Source organism: Lepus europaeus, chromosome 14, assembly GCF_033115175.1.
Source record: "Lepus europaeus isolate LE1 chromosome 14, mLepTim1.pri, whole genome shotgun sequence".
Taxonomy (NCBI): Eukaryota; Metazoa; Chordata; class Mammalia; order Lagomorpha; family Leporidae; genus Lepus; species Lepus europaeus.
In genome coordinates this window covers 65,856,598-65,876,212 of record NC_084840.1, presented here as the reverse complement: position 1 = coordinate 65,876,212, position 19,615 = coordinate 65,856,598, and the positions used below count along the sequence as shown (strand labels likewise).

Sequence of the window (19,615 nt, the reverse complement as noted above, 5' to 3'; positions counted from 1 at the left end):
AACAAGTTTTCTCAAGTGCAGTTTTTACTACATCGCCAAGTTGTAGTATGTACTAAATATTTTTATATTTTTAATCTTTTTAATTTAATATACATTATAATTTTCTCATCAATGAGTTATTTATAAATGCTTCTAAGTTTTCAGTGTATGAAGTTTTATCTTTTAAATTGTTGATTTGTAATTTAATTATTGTGTTACTAATGACTTTATATGCTATGTGTTCTTTGAACTTTAGTGAGACTGGCTTCATGGCCTAGACTGTTACATTTGTGTTCTTAAAAAGAGTATGTGTCCCAAGAAGAATTCATAAATGTTTAGAATGGCATTTCTTCCTAGTGTATTGGTTTTTATATTTCTATAGTGACATTCCATTTCCTGACCTTAAATCTTTTACTAAAGCCTAGATTTTGTTTCTTAATCTAATCTAACCAACTACCTTTAACTGGTGAGTTTAATCCTTTTATATTTGTATTTATTGCTAATGTATATGGACATACTTCTGTCGTTTATTTTTTTCTTTTCAGGTTGTTGTGCTTTTTCTTTTCCTTGTCTCCTTTTCCCCTTTTAAAAAATGGTTAGTTGTGATAAAACACATATAATATAAAATTCATAATCTTGACCACTATAAAGCATATAGTTGAGTAGTGTTAAATATAACACACTGGGTCAGGCTGAGGCTGGGAGCTGGGAACTCAGTTTAGGTCTCCAGAATGGTTGGTAGGAACTCAGTTACCTGGGCTAAGACCACTGCCTCCCAGGATCCACATTAGTGGGAAGCTGGAGTTATGAGCTGGGAATGGAACCCCAATACTCCAAAAGGGCCTAAAAATCTAAAATGCCTTAACTGATGTCTTAGCTGCTAGTTCAAATGACTACCCTCTTTTTTACCTTTTGTTCCTGTTTTAAATTCTCCTCTTTATAGTCTTTTGGTAGTTCTTTCTGAGTTTTACCATGCATATTATCGATCTTTAAATTTAATATCTTGAAACTATTACCCCAATTTTAAATTTCATTACCTCTTTCCAACTTAAATGCTTTTACTGGTCAATATGTCACACATAGCAATTTTATGTTGATATATGATTCTGATATCCAAATACTTTTGATGTTTATTTGTATTATTTATTCTGTTTGATCATAATGATTTTTCCTTGGATATTTGGGAATCTATGGTTGTGAGTTCATGGTTGTTTGTTCTTAATGTGAGGAAAACGTGTTTCATTCAGTTCTTTTTCTCAAAGATTTGCATTTCATTTTGATGGATGACAGGTAGTTATAATGACTTGAGTCCACTCTAGCTGCTCCCTCTAAGTTTCTTACCTTAATCGTGGAGACTCAGTTTAGTTTTTTTTTATTCTTCTTCTGACCTAATGGTTATTTTTAAAAAAATTCTGATGTATTTATTAAATTACACAAACATTTTTATTTTAACCATTGTTCTTTACATACCTATATTCTACACTTGTTTGGTGGAAACTAAGGTATTAGAAGGTTGAATCAGCTGTTCTCTTGCATTTTCTGTGTTAGCATAAGTAATTTAGACTATGAAGAGGGGACATGTCTTTAATATCTATTGAGTAGTTTATTTCCTTTAATTTTGTCCTGAGGTGAAATAATTTTGCCTCTTCTTATACTTAATAATAGCTATTTTGATGGCCAAATTTGGTTTCTAGGTTGCAGAATTGGTAACTTATATTCTTTTTATAAAACTGTAGGAACTAGTCCAGGCTAGTGAGCGATTAAAAAACCAGTCCAAAGAGCTGAAAGATGCACACTGTCAGAGGAAACTGGCCATGCAGGAATTCATGGAGATCAATGAGCGACTAACAGAATTGCACACCCAAAAACAGAAACTTGCTCGCCATGTCCGAGATAAGGAAGAAGAGGTGGACCTGGTGGTGCAAAAAGTTGAAAGCTTAAGGCAAGAGCTGCGCAGAACAGAAAGAGCCAAAAAAGAGGTTAGTAGTCAGGCAAATTTTGTAGTGCCCGTGGGGTAGTGATGAAAGCTGCCTTTTGAGACTAGAGAATTAATATTTCATTATTTAATTTCCAAAATAAACTATTTCTATAGTTTGGTAATATTTCTTAATATGAATTTCAACATTTGAGTTATTTTCCTATTATAAGGTAAATTCCCATGGGGGGAAATGTTTTGTTTGAAAAAAATTACAACTGTGAAATCTTTTTTTTTTTTTTTTTTTTTTTTTTTTTCATTTTTTTAAAAGCTGGAAGTTCAGACAGAAGCTCTGGCTGCTGAAGCATCTAAAGACAGGAAACTACGTGAACAGAGTGAGCACTATTCTAAGCAACTGGAAAATGAATTGGAGGGACTGAAGGTATCTTTTGATTTCATATATATAAAGCTTAATTTTCTTCTTTTTGGCTTGATAGAAGTGTTATGTACCTTGTTGGATACAAACCAACTTGTGGAGTACAAACCAACTGTTTTTGAAATTTAATGTTCTTAATTCTCATTCTTACCAGTAGGAAGCTGATAGAGATTTCCTAACCATGGAGAAGAAAAGGGAAGACCATGTTTATTAGGAAATAGTACTCCACCAGGAAGGACTGCCTACCTGAATAAGATGTACTGGCAGTCTGCGTAAGAGTCGTGGTTTGATACCCAGACCTTCGATTTTGTAAATGCCACAGGAGAGGCTTAGGGGGTAGATTTGCAGATGCTTGTGTTCAGTGGGATAAGATGATAGAGGACAAGGTCTTACATTGCTTTACTAGAGAAATTCTTTTGCCATCTCTGGAGTCTGGTTTTAATTTCTAGATTTACTATTTACTTTCTAGATTTACTATTTAGTTGTGAGACACTGCACAAAACATTTAATCTATTTGTACCTTATTTTTATGTTGAGTCCATAAATAACATTTGTAAGCTGTCACGTGGTCAGTAACTAGTGTTGTATTAATAATAATAGATGTCAAAGAAAACATAGGAATCAACTTGAATGCCATAAAGTGTAGGTACTTATCTTGTAGGATAGCTCTTACTATAATAATGTATTCACAGTCTGTTTCCTCATGTGGACTATCAACTATTTTACTGAAAATATAGACAAGTGTATTATTACCTTGGCCATAGAAAAGATTAAGATATTTAATACTTCCCTAATGAATTAGTTGAATCAGGCTTGATCTGCTAGGCTTGATTACAGTTTCTCTGATAATTAGCTTATTAGTTGAAAGTAAGATTCTTCTATAATAAATAGAAATATAAATTCTAGATTTATTTCTTGTTTTGAGAGTTTGTTTTGGTTCATAATGAATGATTGCAGTGTCTTGGTTAACTCTACAGAGCAGGTATATGTCATCTGAATATACCTGTGCCTCCAGAGCAGAATTAGGATAGAGAACTCAAAACAAATTTCATATACTCTTTTTTTTTTTAATTTATTTGACAGGTAGAGTTAAACAGTGAGAGAGAGAGAGAGAGAAAGAAAGAAAGGCCTTCCTTCCGTTGGTTCATCCCCCAAACGGCCGGCGCTGCGCCGATCTGAAGCCAGGAGCCAGGTGCTTCCTCCTGGTCTCCCACGCGGGTGCAGGCACCCAAGCACTTGGGCCATCCTCCACTACCCTCCTGGGCCACAGCAGAGAGCTGGACTGGAAGAGGAGCAGCCAGGACTAGAACCCAGCGCCAATATGGAAGGAGGAGGATTAGCCAAATGAGCCACGGAATTGACCCCCTCATACACTTTTTGATCAGGGTCTGCTTTATTTCTACTACTATTCTAGGTGCTTTAGATAATGAAAATGGATCAGAAAAGACAATTCAGAAGAAATCTTAGGCATTATTCCCATTTGAGAAAATTTAGAACCAGAAGAGATTTTTGTTGTCATAAAAATAGAGTATAATTTAAAATTTATTTTTTTATTTTTTGACAGACAGAGTGGACAGTGAGAGAGAGAGACAGAGAGAAAGGTCTTCCTTTGCTGTTGGTTCACCCTCCAATGGCCGCTGCGGCCAGCACGCTGCAGCCGGCGGACCACGCTGATCTGAAGGCAGAAGCTAGGTGCTTCTCCTGGTCTCCCATGGGGTGCAGGGCCCAAGGACTTGGGCCATCCTCCACTGCACTCCCTGGCCACAGCAGAGAGCTGGCCTGGAAGAGGGGCAACCGGGACAGAATCCGGCGCCCCAACCGGGACTAGAACCCAGTGTGCCGGCGCTGCTAGGTGGAGGATAGCCAATTGAGCTGCGGCGCCGAAAATACAGTATAATTTAAACCAGGGTTTTCTAGCTTTCAGTGCCATGTTCTGTCCATTAGTTTACTTTTGATTTTATACTCTAATAAACAGTACAGCAATGAAAACTCTGAATCACAAATATTTACCTATTTGTCAAATACTAATAATATCTATGTCATTTATAAATTTGAGATTATAATAGAACTACTCAGTAAATAAGTTAATACATTTAAAGTATGTAGCCCAGGACCTGGCACATAATAAAGACTAAGTGTTTGTTCTGTTTGTTACTGTAGAATAATTTCCTTAGCGTATTTTCCAAAAATGAAATTTCTTTGTTAAAATATATACACATTTATGTTTCAAAATGTGTTTTAGTTCTTTTAAAGATTGTAGGAATTTTGACTCTTTAAGCAATACTTTTCAACAGACTTAAAGGGTGAAATAGACAGTTCTGTAGTAAAAATTAGGTAATTCAATATACCACTTCCAATAATGCATAGAACGTATTGACAAGATCATTGAGGATACTGAGGTCTTGAACAACACTATACCTAATTATACCTACCATATATGTAGAAATTTGCATTTAGCAACTGTGGAACATACATTCTTGGCAAGTAAAAATATGGTATATTTTCCCAGATAGACTGAATCACAAATAGGACACAAAACAAATCTCAGTACATGTAAAAAGATTTAAATCTTTTAAAATATCTTCACCAATGACAGGATAACAGAGTGAGAAATCAGTAAACAGAAGCAAATCTGAATGTTCAAAACCATATGGAAATTACATAGCACACTCTTTATTCTTTTTTTTTTTTTTTTTTTTTTGACAGGCAGAGTTAGAGAGACATGGAGAAAGGTCTTCCTTTTCCATTGGTTCACCCCCAAATGGCCGCTGCAGCCGGCGCACTGCACAGATCCAAAGCCAGGAGCCAGGTGCTTCCTCCTGGTCTCCCATGCGGGTGCAGGGCCCAAGCACTTGGGCTATCCTCCACTGCCTTCCCGGGCCACAGCAGAGAGCTGGACTGGAAGAGGAACACAGTATATCCAAACTTAAAGTACACTGTGAAGTCAGTGCTCAGAAGAAAATTTATAACTGTGAATGCCTACATTTAAAAGGAACAAATATGACCAATCAGTAGGCTAATTTAAGAAGTTAGAAGGACCCATGTTGTGGCGCAATGGGTTAAGCTGCCACCTGCATCCTGTATGAATGTCAGTTCTAGTCCTGACTGTTCCACTTCCAATCTAGCTCCCTGCTAATGTGCTTGGGAATGTAATGGAAGATGGCCCAAGTATATGGGCCCCTGCACCCCATGTGGGAAACCCTGATGGAATTCCAAGCTCCAAGAATTCCAGCCGTAGTCATTGCAGCCATTTGGAAATTGAACCAGTGGATGAAAAGATCTGTCTCTCCCTCTCTCATTGTGTCTCCCTTTCTCTAACTCTGCCTTCCAAATAATACAGAAAAAAAATTTTTTTAAAACAATTAGAAAGAGAAGAGCAAACTGAAGTAAAAAAAATAGTAGGAGGAAGGAAACAAAAATAGAGCAGTCAGTAAAATAAAGAACAGAAAAACATTTGGAAGGATTGATGAAACTAAGTCGGTCCTTTGATTAGATCAGAAGAGTTAACCTTTAGCTAGACTAATGAGATTACGCAGTGCACACCACAAGAGAAAGAAACAGAGGGAGAATGCATATAACTAATATCAGAAACAAAAGTAGATACTGACCAACAAAAAAACAAGAGAAAAATAAGAAAATACTGTGGACAGCTCTGTGCCAACAAAATATATGAATGGAGAAATCCCTAGAAGTACACCAGTAACCTAAAATGACTTGAAATGAAATACAAAAATGTCAACAGTGAAAATAAGTAGAAATTGAATCAGTAATCAAGACTTTTCTGACAAAAGTCTAAGGTGTGGCTATTTCACCTAGTGGCTGAGACACTTCTGTGCCTGGGACCCATATCAGAGTACCTGAGTTCAAGTCCCAGCTTCTCTCCTGATTCCAGCTTCCTGCTAATATTCACTTTGGGAGGCAGCAGATGATGGCTCAAGTGGTTGAGTCATTGCTACACACATCGTAATCCTGGATTGAATTTCTAGCTTTGGGCTGCAACCTAGGCCAGTCCTGGCTTTGACAGACATTTGCAGATTGAACTGGTGGATGGGAGCTCTTTCTGTTTGTTATGTCTTTCTTTCTACAAGAATGAAAGAAGTCTAGGACCACATGGCTTCATTGGTGAATTGAACCAAACATTTAACATATAATATCAGTCTTTTTTCAAGCTCTCCAAAAACAGAAGGTTGAGGGAATGTCTTGATTCATTCTATGAGGCCAGCTTTGCCCTGAATACCATGGCAGGATAAAAATATCACTATAAAAGAAAACCCAATATTTCATTTGAAAACATGCACAAATCCTTAACAAAATAGTACCAAATCAAATCCAAGAACACATTATAAGGATTATACACCATAAGCAAGTGGGGTGTATCAGGGAATGCAAGGGTTGATCAGCATAATAAAATCAGTGTAATATACCACATTAATAGACTCAAAGTAAGAGAATCACATGGGCATCTGCACTGATAGATGAACATCACTTCACAACATCCAACATTTTGTTCAGGAGGAAGCTAGAATAGAAAGGAAATATAAACAACAGAATGAAAGTTGTTTATGAAAAACTTTTAGCTAATACCATACCCAGTAGTGAGAGACTGATAGGTTTACCTTTAAGGTCAGGAATGAGGCAAGACTATCCATTTTCACCATTTCTATTCAACATTACTGGAGATTCTGTGCAGAACAGTTCCCTAAGAAAAAGAAATAAAAGACAACTAAAACAGAAAGGAAAAACTCAACATCTTTGCTATACAGGTATATCTCATTTTATAGCTTTTATACAAATACATGCAGATGCACACACACACATACACGTACACACACACACTTAATTAGAGTTACAGAGAGAGAGAGAGATCTTTTAGACCACTGCAACGGCCACTGCTTTGTCCAGGCCAAACCCAGAAGCCAAAAGCTTCATCTGAGTCTCCCACGTGGGTGGCAGGGGCCCAAGCACTTGGGCCATATTCTGCTGCTTTTCCTAGTCCATTAGCAGGAAGCTAGATCAAAAATGGAGCAACAAGGATGCAAACCAGTGCCCATATGGGATGTTGGTGTTGCAGGCTATGGCTTTACCCACTATACCACAATGCCCACAGTGCCAGTACTCTGATCCACATATATTGCATTTTTTTTTTTCCAAATTGGAAGTTTGTGACAACCTTGCCTTAAGCAAGTCTCAGTGCCATTTTCCCAGCAGCATGTGCTCACTTTGTGTTTGTGTGCCTCATTTTGGTAACTTTGACATCTTTAAAATTTTCTTATTATATCTGTCATGGTGATCTGTTATAGTGAGTTTTATTGGTATTGTAATTGTTTTAGTGCACTACAGTTTTACTGAGATATGACGCTAAACATGGTGAGTGTTCTACTGCTTTACAGATCAGCTGTTTCCCTGTCTCTCTACTGTCCTTGAATTTCCTATTTCCTGAGACACAATAGTACTGAAATTTGGCCCATTAATAACTGTGGTGGCCTCTAAGTTTTCAAGTGAAAGGAAGAGTCACACATCTCTTACTTCACATCAAAAGCTAGAAGTAATTAAACTTAGTAGGGGGGAAGGCATGTTGCCAGCTGAGATAGCCTAAGAACAAAGCCTCTTACACCAAGCAGGCATGTTGTGATTGCAAAGGAAAATTCTTGAAGGAAATAAAAAGTGCCACTCCAAGATCAGTAACAAAGTAAAAACAGCCTTATTGTTGAGGTAGAGAAAGTTATAGTAGTCTGGATGGAAGATCAAACCAGTCACAACATTCCATTAAGAAAAAGCTTAATCCAGAGTGTGACTCTAATTCTCTTCAATTCCCTGAGACTGAGAGAGGTGAGGAAGCTGCAGAAGAAAAATTTTGAAGCTAGCAGATGTTGGTTCTTGAGTTTGAAACAAAAAATCCATCTCCGTAACATAAAAGTGCAAAGTGAAGCAACAGGTGCTGATGTAGAAGCTGAAGCAAGTTATCCAGATGATTTACTTAAGACTGTTGATGATGGTAGCTACACTAAACAACAGATTTTCTTTTTAAAATTTTTTTAATAGATTGATTTTATTTGAAAGGCAAAATGACAGTGAGAGAGACAGAGAGGTAGAATGGAGAAACAAAGAGAAACGGATCTTCACCCATTTTCATAGATAGTATTGTTAAGTTGCCAGTACTACTCAAAGTGATGTACAGATTCAACTTAGTGCTATCAAAGTTCCAAAACCGTTTTATAGAAATGGAAAAAGGTGGTCCTCAAATTCATATGGAATTGCAGAGGAACCCAAACAGCCAAAACAATATTAAAAGAGATGAAGTTGGAGGACTTATACTTTTTGATTTTAAAATTTACTATAAAGGCATGGTCATCAAATCAGTGTGGTGCTGTCATTGGGATGGACGTACAGAACCATGGAATATAATTGTTTCTAAAAATAAATGCATGCACCTATAGCCACTTGATTTTTGACAGTTGGCCTTTTACAGCTATACTAGGTTTGTTTAATTGGGAGAGAATAGTCTCTTCAACATTTGTGTAGAACTAATTGGATACTACATGCAAATGAATGAAGTTGGACATCTGCCTTATACTGTATATAAAAATTAACTAGAAATGGATCAACAACCTAAATAAAAGCTATAAAACTTTTAAAAGTCCATTACAAGTATTGTCAGTGGAGCCATAGAAATGACACCAAAAGATGCTGGTGCTGTGGTGTAGTGGGTTAAGGTGCCACCAGTACCACCAGCATCCATATGGGTACCAGTTCCAGTCCTGGCTGCTGCACTTCCAATCCAGCTCCTTGCTAATGCATCTGGGAAAGCCAAGGAGGATGGCTCAAGCACTTGGTCCTCTGCATCACATGAGAGATCCAGAAGAAACACCTGAGCCCTGGCTTTGGCCTGACCTTGGCCTGGCCACTGCAAATATTTGGGTAGTGAACCAACCGATGGAAGACTTTTTTTTTTTTTTTTTTTTTTTTTTTTTTTGACATGCAGAGTGGACAGAGAGACAGAAAGGTTTTCCTTTTTCCATTGGTTCACCCCCCAGTGGCCGCTGGGGCCGGTGCGCTGTAGCCGGCGCACCGCACTGATCCAAAGCCAAGAGCCAGGTGCTTTTCCTGTCTCCCATGCAGGTGCAGGGCCCAAGGACTTGGGCCATCCTCCACTGCACTCCCGGGCCACAGCAGAGAGCTGGACAGGAAGAGGAGTGACCAGGACAGAATCTGGCGCCCCAACCGGGACTAGAACCCAGTGTGCCGGCGCTGCAGGCGGAGGATTAGCCTATTGAGCTGCAGCGCTGGCCTGATGGAAGACTTTTCTTTCTGCCTCTGCCTCTCCCTCTCTGTAACTCTGCCTTTCAAATAAATAAATAAAATCTTAAAAAAAAAAAAAAAGAAAGAAAAAAAAAAGAAATGAAACCAAAAGCATAGGCAACAAAGAAAATAAACTGGGCTTTATCAAAATAAAAAGTTATGACTGTTTCATCAAAAAACATTCCTAAGAAATTGAAAAGACATCCTGAGGAGTTTAATAAAATATTTTCAAATCATAAATCCATATTAAATAAAGAACTGCTAAAATTCGACAACAAAAGGGCAACCTAACTGATGAATTGAGGAAGGGCTTGAATAGGCATTTTTCAGATGGTCAATTAGTACATGATAACATGCTCAATATCATTACTCATGAGAGAAATGCAAATTTAAATAAAAACTAAATATCACTCAACCTATTAGGATACTTACAATTAGAAAGTGGGAAAGAGGAAGAATGTTTTGCAAGGATATAGAGAAATTGAAAGCTTTTTAAATTGCTACTAACAAAATAAAGTGGTTTGGCTAAATTTCAAAATAAATTGCTTGTTCCTTAAAAAAGCTAAATGTCAAACTACCTTATGACCCAGAACTCATATGTGTGTATATACTCCAAATACTTGAAAGCAAGCATCTACTAGGATAATAGATACTTTATACCAGTGTTCATTGAAGCATTATTGCAATATCTCAAAGATGGAAACAACCCATGTACATATCAACAGATGGATAAACAAAATGTCATATGTACATCCATTGGAAAATCATTCGGGCATAAAAGGAATGAAGTTCTGATACATGCTACAACATGGCTGAATCTTGAAAACATTTTGCTAAATGAAAGAAGCCAGATGCATGATTCCATTTTTATGAAGTAATTAGAGTAGGCAACATTTTTTTTTTTTTAAGATTTATTTATTTGAAAGAGTTACAGAGAGAGGTAGAGACAGAGTTCTTCCATCCGCTGTTTCACTCCCCAGATGGCCACAATGGCCAGAGCTGTGCTGATCCAAAGCCAGGAGCCAGGAGCTTCTTCCAGGTCTCCCATGTAGGTGCAGGGACCCAACGACTTGGCCATATTCTGCTGGTTTCCTTGTCCATATCAGAGAGCTGAATCACAAGAAGAGTGGCCGGGACTAGAATCGGCGCCCATATTGGATGGCGGTGCTTCAGGCCAAGGCATTAACCCACTGCACCACAGTGCCGGCCCCTAGAGTAGACAAATTCATACAGAGTAGAATAGAGTTACCAGGGTTTGGAGCAGGGAACAGGAAGTTAATTCTTTCTTTATTCTTTATAAAGATTTATTTACTTGAAAGGTACAGTGAGAGAGAGGGAGAGAGAAATAATCACTTCTGTTCTCTGGTAAGCCTGGAACCCCATCTGGGTCTCCTACCTTGTTGGTAGGGGCCCAGGTACTTGAGCTATCTCTGCTGCTTTTCCAGGCACATCAGCATGGAGCTAGATTGGAAGCAAAGCAGCCAGAACTTGAGCTGATGCTCCAGTGTCAGATGTGAGTGTGGCAAGTTTCTGCTTAATGCAGTGCACTACAGTGTCTACCTTAGGGAGTTAATTTTTTTTTTTAAAGATTCATTTATTTAATTGAAAATCTGAGTTACAGAGAGAGATACACAGAGAAAGACGGGTCTTCCATCCACTGATTCAGCTTCCAAGTGGCCTTAATGGCCAGGGCAGAGCTAGGCCAAAGCTAGGATATTCATCTAAGTGCTTGGGCCATCTTCTGCTGTTTTTCCCAGGCCATTAGCAAAGAACTGGATTGGAAGTGAACTGGCACCCGGATGGATGCTGGCATTGCAGGTGTCGGCTTTACCTAGTATGTCAAAACACTAGGCCCAAGTTAATTCCTAACGATTATTGAATTTTTCTTTGAGATGATAGTGATATTTGCACAGTATTACAAATATAGTTAGTGCCATTGAATTGCAAAATTAACATGATTAAAATGGAAAATTTTGTGCTACATATACCTTGCTTAAAAATTACTTAATACTTAAAAATTAGTCATGTAATATACCAGTAACCAAAATTATTGTATTTTATGCTTTAAATGGGTGAGTTGTATGACATGTGAATTATATCTCAATATTTTTTAAAGATTTATTTATTTGAAAAGCAGAGTTACAGAGACAAAAGGAGATACAGAGACAGAGATCTTCCATCTACTCTTTTACTCCCCAAAGGCTGAAAGTTAGGAGCCAGGAGTTTCTTCTGAATCTCCCACTTGGGTGGCAGGGGCCACAGTGCTTGGATTGTCTTCTGCTGCTTCCCTAGGCCATTAACAGGAAGCTGGATTGGAAGTGGAGCAGCCAGGACGTGAACTAGTGCCCTTATGGGATACCTGCATTGCAGACGGTGGCTTTACCTGCTATACCACAATGCTAGCCCCTCAATAATTTTTTAATACTTTTCAATTATTTTCATATACTATTAGAATTTTTTTAACCTTTATGTATTAGTTTGCTGGGACTGCTATAACAATGGACCATGAAATAGGTATCTCAACAAACAAATTTACAGTCTGAGTTCTGGTGGTTAGGTGTTCAAAATCAAGGTGCTGATAAGCTTGGCTTTTAGACATTTGCTGGCAGTCTTTGGCATGGCTTGGCTTGTAAATGCATCACCTTCATCTCTACGTGCAGTTCTCCCTGTGTCTGTGTCTATTTTTAGATTTCTCTTTTTCATTGAACATTTTATGTGTTTGTTCAAAAAGCAGAGTAACGAAAAGGGAGAGGAGTAGGAAGGAGAGGAGAGAGAGGCTAGAGAGGGAGGGAGAGATAGTGATCTTCCATCTACTGGTTCATTCCCCAGATGGGTGCAATAGCCAGTTCTGGGCCAGACTGAAGCCAAATCCAGGAACTCCCTGTAGGTCTCCCACATGGGTGGCAGGGGCTTAAGCTCAAGGCATGAGTCATGTTCTGCTGCCTTCCCAGCAACAGGCAGCTGGATTGGAAACAGAGCAGCTGAACCAGTGCTCTGATATGTGATGCCAGTGTTGCAAGGATTGGTTTAACTCAGTGGTTCACAGCATGGCCTCCAGATTCCTCTTTTCTGTAAGAACACAATCAGATTAGGAACTACCCTGAAGTACTACTGCTGAGTTAGGGTATCAACCTAAATCTTTTGGGGGACAGTTCAACCCATAATACCATAATATTTGTGTATTTTTAACAATATAATAAGCATTTTTACTAGTTACTATAAAATTGTCCCAGATGTAATGTTAATGATCATAAAAAGATTTATTTATTTATTTGAAAGGCAGAAAAACAGAGAGGCAGAGGCAGAAACAGAATCTTCCATCTGCTGGTTCAGTCCCTAGTTAGCCGCTATGGCTGGAGCTGGGCCAATCCAAAGCCAGGAGCCAGGAGCTTCTTCTGGGTCTCCCATGTGGGTGCAAGGGTGCAAAGCCTTGGGCTATCTTTCAATGCTTTCCTGGGTGCATTAGCTGGGAGCTGGATTGGAAGTACAACAGCCAGGACTTGAACCGGCCCTTTTTGGGGTGCTGGCACTGCAGGCAGCAGCTTTACCCGCTATGCCACAGCACTGGCCCCTGATTATAAATATTTTAAGAAGAATATCCACATAATCAGTTCTCTGCAATTAAATGATTAATTTGTTTTTACTTTTGGAATACTGTAATTGCCATGAAAACCTTTATACACTGCCTTTTCTGTATTTTTTTTAAGATTTTATTTATTTATTTGAGAGGTGGAGTTACAGTCAGTGAGGGAAACAGAGAGAAAGGTCTTCCTTCCAGTGGTTCATTCCCCAAATGGCCGCAACGGCTGGAGCTGCGCTGATATGAAGCCAGGAGCCAGGTGCTTCTTCCCCGTCTCCCACCTGGGTGCAGGGGCCCAAGGACTTGGGCCATCTTCTGCTTTCCCAGGCCAAAGCAGAGAGCTGGATTGGTAGAGGAGCAGCCGGGACTAGAACTGGCACCCGTATGGGATGCCAGTGGCAAAGGCATAGGATTAACCTAGTGCACCATGGTGCCGGCCCCTCTGTATTCTTTTTTTATAATAGATACCTAGAAATGAAATTATCATTTTAAGATATCTGACAATTATGAGAAATCTTTGCAAATATAAAAGCTCAAAGATTTTATAACTGGTTTTTAGCTTTTCTTGGTTTATTAGTGGATTGATTGAAATTTCTCTGCATGAATTCTCTTTAAATAATTCACCTATTTAATTTTAATCTTAATAGTTTTTTTGTTTGTTTTGTTTTGTTTTTTACAGGCAGAGTGGATAGTGAGAGAGAGAGACAGAGAGAAAGGTCTTCCTTTTTGCCGTTGGTTCACCCTCCAGTGGCCGCTGCGGCCGGCGCACTGCGCTGATCCGAAGCCAGGAGCCAGGTGCTTCTGGTCTCCCATGCGGGTGCAGGGCCCAAGCACTTGGGCCATCCTCCACTGCCTTCCTGGGCCACAGCAGAAAGCTGGCCTGGAAGAGGGGCAACCGGGACAGAATCCGGTGCCCCAACCGGGACTAGAACCCGGTGTGCCGGCACCGCAAGGTGGAGGATTAGCCTGTTAAGCCACGGTGCCGGCCAATCTTAATAGTTTTTTTTATCAATTCACTTAAACTCTTTGCTCAGAAGAAGTTTATTTTTTCTTATATTTTCAGCCACTACTTTACCAGTTTATTAGTTGCTCTTTAATTTTGCTTTTCATTTCTTTTCTTTCTTTTTTTTTCTTGAGATTGATTTATTTATCTGAAGCACGGAGTTTACAAAGGGAGAGACAGGGATTTTTCATCCTTTGGTTAACTTCCTAAATGTCTGCAGTGGCCAGGGCTGATGCCACGAGTAAGTTTTTTCTGGATCTCCCACATGGGTGCAGGGGCCCAAGGACTTGCATCATTTTCAGTATTTTCCCAGGTACATAAACAGGGAACTGGTTCAAAGTGGAGCAGCTGGGACATGAACAAGTACCCACGTGGGATGTCAGCCTCATAGACAACAGCTTAACCCCCCATTCCACAAAACTGGCCTCATAATTTTGGTCTTACTTCTATTTAGAATTATAGAATAAAAGTGTAGAATATTTGCTTATTTTTTCCTCTGTTTCTTCTGTTGTTTCAAAACTTGACTTGTCCTTCTCTTTCCAGTTTTGATAAGTATTTAATGCTACTTTGTTCTGTTGCTTCAGTTGAACTTAAAAGTATTTAACTCTTGAATTTATTTGGTATATGTTTTGCTGAATGGAATGACTTAAGGAGCATTTTGCTATTGGATTGCTAGCTGGTAATTCATATTCTATCATTTAATCACTATCTTTTCCACTGAATGAAGATGTCTTATTTATTAAATTGGACTATTTGGGGAGGATCTGTGTTATAGTGATACTTTATGAAAGATTTATAGAATATTTTAATATTTGAAAAGAATATCTCCAGTTTTTCCATTTTCAGGATTTGTACAGAGGTACATCTGATCTTTCCTTCAAGTACTTGGTAATTTTCTATAATGTTTCAGGTCTTCCTTTACATATTTTATAAATACTTTTGGCTTTTTTATGTAAATCAGAGAAGTATCTTCCTATTACTCCTTATATATGTATTGTATTAGTATGTGTTGTTTTTTGTTTTTGCTATTCACAATGAAATTTTAATTGTTTTTAATGCCTCATTTTAATACCTGAAGTACTGCTGATTTATGTTTATCTTATATGCTATTGTTTTACTAAACTTTAACAATTCTAACACTTTTAAGTAGATTCATTTGTATTTTCTGGGTGAACAATTAGATGGGGATGATAATTTCTTTACAATATTCATTTCTTTTAAATAATCACATGTTGTTCAGAGTATCTAAAATTGATACTACACTTGAGTGACAATGGAAGACTTCTTAGTATCATTTTTAATTTACTGGTTATAATTCTGATGTTACACCATTAAGTATTTTGTTTGATAGCTTGAAATGGATTTTTTTTTAAGTTAGAAGAATTTCTGAATACTTTCATTGTTGGACTTGGGTAAATTGTAGTATTATTTTTGGGGTTTTGCCAAATATTTTTAGGCCAGGAATACCTGTTGAAATTATCACTTGCATTTAAAAAATTAATTTATTGGGGCTGGCGCTGTGGCATAGTAGGTAGGCTAAGCCTCTGCCTGCAGCACTGGCATCCAGTATGGGCTCTGGTTCATGTTTTGGCTGCTCCTCTTCTAATCCAGCTCTCTGCTAATGAGCCTGGGAAAGCAGTGGAAGATGGCCCAAGTACTTGGGCCCCTGTACCCATGTAGGAAACCTTGAGGAAGCTCTTGGCTCCTGGCTTCAGATTGTCTCGGCTTCAGCAATTGTAGCCACTTGGGGAGTGAACCAGCAGATGCGAAACCTTTCTGTCTGTCTCTCCCTCTCTGTGTCTGTAACTCTGTCTCTCAAAAAAGTAAAATATTTTTTTAAAAAAGAAAAGTTTCGGGGCTGGGGAAGATGGCCCAAGTCCTTGGGCTCCTGCATCTGCGTTGGAGAAACAGAGGAAGCTCCAGGCTCCTGGCTTCAGATCATCCCAGCTCTAGCCATTGCAACCATTTGGGGAGTGAACCAATTGATGGAAGACCTCTCTCTCTCTCTCTCTCTCTGCCTCTGAAACTCTGTCTTTCAAATAAATAAATCTTTCAAAAAAGTTTAATTTATTAAAATAATTATTTGCTTAAAATTTGTTAATACTATTTTTTATTTAATAAGTGTAGTAAAACATAGTTGTGGTAGCTTGTTCTTATAAAAGATTTAATATAGTGTTATTTTTGTTAGGTTTGATTTTAGAGGGGATTTTTTTCCTTGAAACTTCCTGTACATGGTGCTAGCATCCCAACAGCCAACCAAACTAAACATAGTATCAAACTTAAAATGTTTTTTTGTGCTTAGAAAAATCAAAGAGTAGTGTGGTTTAGTAGTCAAAACTACAGGTGTTCCAGCACACCGGGTTCTAGTCCCGGTCGGGACGCCGGATTCTGTCCCGGTTGCCCCTCTTCTAGTCCAGCTCTCTACTGTGGCCCGGGAGTGCAGTGGAGGATGGTCCAGGTCCTCGGGCCCTGTACCCGCATGGGAGACCGGGAGAAGCTCCTGGCTTCGGATCAGCGAGGTGCGCCAGCTGCAGCGGCCATTGGAGGGTGAACCAACGGAAAAGGAAGACCTTTCTCTTCGTCTCTCTCTCTCACTGTCCACTCTGCCTGTCAAAAAAAACAAAAACAAACTATAGGTGTTGATTTAGGCATCATTGCCATATAGAGATATTTAGCAGCAAGATATTTAGCACGAACCTTTCTCTTATTAACACCTTAAATGTCTGCAGATGCCTGAGTTGGACCAGGCTGAAGTCAGGAGCCATAAATCCAATCCATGTCTCTCATGTGGTTGGCACGGACACAACTGCTTGAACTATCAACAACTACCTACCAGGAATCACATTAGCAGGAAACAGTAACCAGGAGCTGAGCTGGGACTTCAACCCAGGCTCTCTGATGTGGGCACCCCAAGTGGCTTCTTAACAACTGTGCCAAATAACCCCTCTATAGGAAGTTCTTTTTTTTTTTTTTTAAAGATTTACTTACTTATTTTGAAAGAATTACAGAGGGAAAGGAAGAGACAGAGAGATCTTCCATCTGCTTGTTCACTTCTTAGATGGCCACAATGTCCAGTGCTGGACCAGGCCAAAGCCAAGAGCCACATGATGACAAGGACCCGAGCAGTTGGGCCATCTGCTGCTGTTTCCCCTATGCCATGAGCAGGGAGCTAGATTAGAAGTGGAGCACAGGCCAGTGCCGTGGCTTAACAGGCTAATCCTCCGCCTTGCGGCGCTGGCACACCGGGTTCTAGTCCCAGCTAGGGCACCGGATTCTGTCCCGGTTGCCCCTCTTCCAGGCCAGCTCTCTGCAATGGCCCGGGAAGGCAGTGTAGGATGGCCCAAGTACTTGGGCCCTGCACCCGCATAGGAGACCAGGAGAAGCACCTGGCTCCTGGCTTTGGATCAGCACGATGCGCTGGCCGCAGCGGCCACTGGAGGGTGAACCAACGGCAAAAAGGAAGACCTTTCTCTCTGTCTCTCTCTCTCACTATCCACTCTGCCTGTCAAAAAAAAAAAAAAAGAAGAAGAAGATGGAGCAGCTCGACTCAAACTAGTGCCCATATGGGATGCCAGTGTCTCAGGTGACAACTTTACCTGCTATGCCACAACACCAGCCCCAGGAATAGTATTTTTTTATTTGATAATATACAAAAGTGATATGTAATCAAATGAACAGTCTTAATACATATTATAGAAATAAGTTATTTAGTAGTTTATGATTTCAGTAGATGAACTCATCTTTTGTTTTTACTTCTCCAGCAAAAACAAATTAGTTATTCACCAGGAATATGCAGCATAGAGCATCAGCAAGAGATAACTAAACTAAAGACTGACTTGGAAAAGAAAAGTATTTTCTATGAAGAAGAAATAACTAAACGAGAAGGAATACATGCCAATGAAATAAAAAATCTGAAGAAAGAACTACATGATTCAGAAGGCCAACAACTTGCTCTCAATAAAGAAATTATGATTTTAAAAGACAAATTGGAAAAAACTAGGAGAGAAAGGTAAGAATCAAACTATTTACTCATTCAATAAATATGTATTGGGTATGTATTATGCATTAACTAATGCAGATACATAGGCAATAAGCATATCCCAGTCCTGAAGGAAGCCACAATCAAGACTGGTGAATAAAAAACGACAACCCATGATAGGAAAAGAAATAGGAGCACATGTAGGAGAGAAAGGGTAACATTTCATACATATAGGCTTTTTGGACACAGTTACTTCTAGGCTGAGACCTAAGAAACAAGAATGAAAAAACTAGGGAAGTGTATCCAGGTAGAAGTACCAGAATTTACTAAGATCTAAAGGAAAAAGGAATGTAACACATTCCATAAATGAAAACTGTTTACTGTGTTGGAAACATAAATGGAAAGGTACAAGTAGTTAGAAATCAGGCCAGATGCCTTTCAAAGGAAACAAATACATTTTGTTTTGATCTCCACAATTTACTTATTAATTATCCTTTAGTTTGTTATTAATATAAAGAGAACAGATTACATGTATTTCAGAGGTACAGATTTTTTTAAAATTATTTCTTTATTTGAAAGGCTGAAACAGGGAGGGAGGGAGGAAGAGAGAGAGAGATACCTTCCATCTGCTGGTTCACTCCCCAGATGGCCACATGGCTGGGGCTGGGCCAGGCTGAAGCCAGGAGCCAGGAACTTCATCCAGGTCTCCCACATAGGTGCAGGGGCCCAAGTACTTGGACCATTGTCCACTGCTTCCCCAGGCACATTAGCAAGGAACTGGATTGTAAATGGAGCAGGCAGGACTTGAACCGGCATCTGTATGGGATACCAGTGCTGTAGGCATAGACTTAAACTTCTATGTCACATTGCCGGCCCCCAGAGGTACAATTTTTAGGACGATAGCCATATTTCCCCCCCTCCCTTACTCTGTACCTCAGTCTCCCTCCTTCCTTCCTTTCTTTTTCTTTCATTTTTGCAAAAACAATTTCTGTCCACTCTAATCACAGGCTTAGTGCAGCATTAACTGTAATATGCAACAAGTAAAAAATAGAAAGACCACAGTTCCATGGCAGTGTAACAATGGCTAAAAAGAATAGTCAGAGCACAACATGTCCATTTCATTCTTATACCTTTTTGATATTCTGTATTAACAGCCACATGTGAGAAGAAATATGATATTTATTTTGGGGGGACTGACTTATTTCACTAACTGTAATGGTTTCCAGTTACATCCATTTTGTTGCAAAAGACAGGATTTCATTCTTTTTTTTATGGCTGAGAAGTATTCCGCAGAGTATGTATACCACATTTTTTTTATCCAGTCATCAATTGATGGACATCTGGGTTGTTTCCATATCTTATCTATTGTGAATTGAGCTGCAGTAAACAGAGGTACAAATAACTCTTTCATATGGTGATTTCAT

The 19,615-nt window shown here is 39.0% G+C and overlaps 1 protein-coding gene across 4 annotated transcripts in view; it reads left to right on the top strand.

Annotated features, from left to right (window-relative positions):
* CDC42BPA (CDC42 binding protein kinase alpha) overlaps positions 1-19,615 on the top strand; it is a 352,518-nt gene that overhangs the window by 215,996 nt on the left and 116,907 nt on the right. For 2 of the 4 annotated variants that reach the window (XM_062210850.1, XM_062210851.1), the window contains exons 13-15: positions 1,716-1,958; positions 2,226-2,336; positions 17,974-18,221. In XM_062210850.1, the coding sequence (XP_062066834.1) occupies positions 1,716-1,958; positions 2,226-2,336; positions 17,974-18,221 (602 nt within the window). The remainder of the gene's footprint in view (positions 1-1,715; positions 1,959-2,225; positions 2,337-17,973; positions 18,222-19,615) is intronic. The other 2 variants (XM_062210852.1, XM_062210853.1) reach the window with 1 other exon arrangement.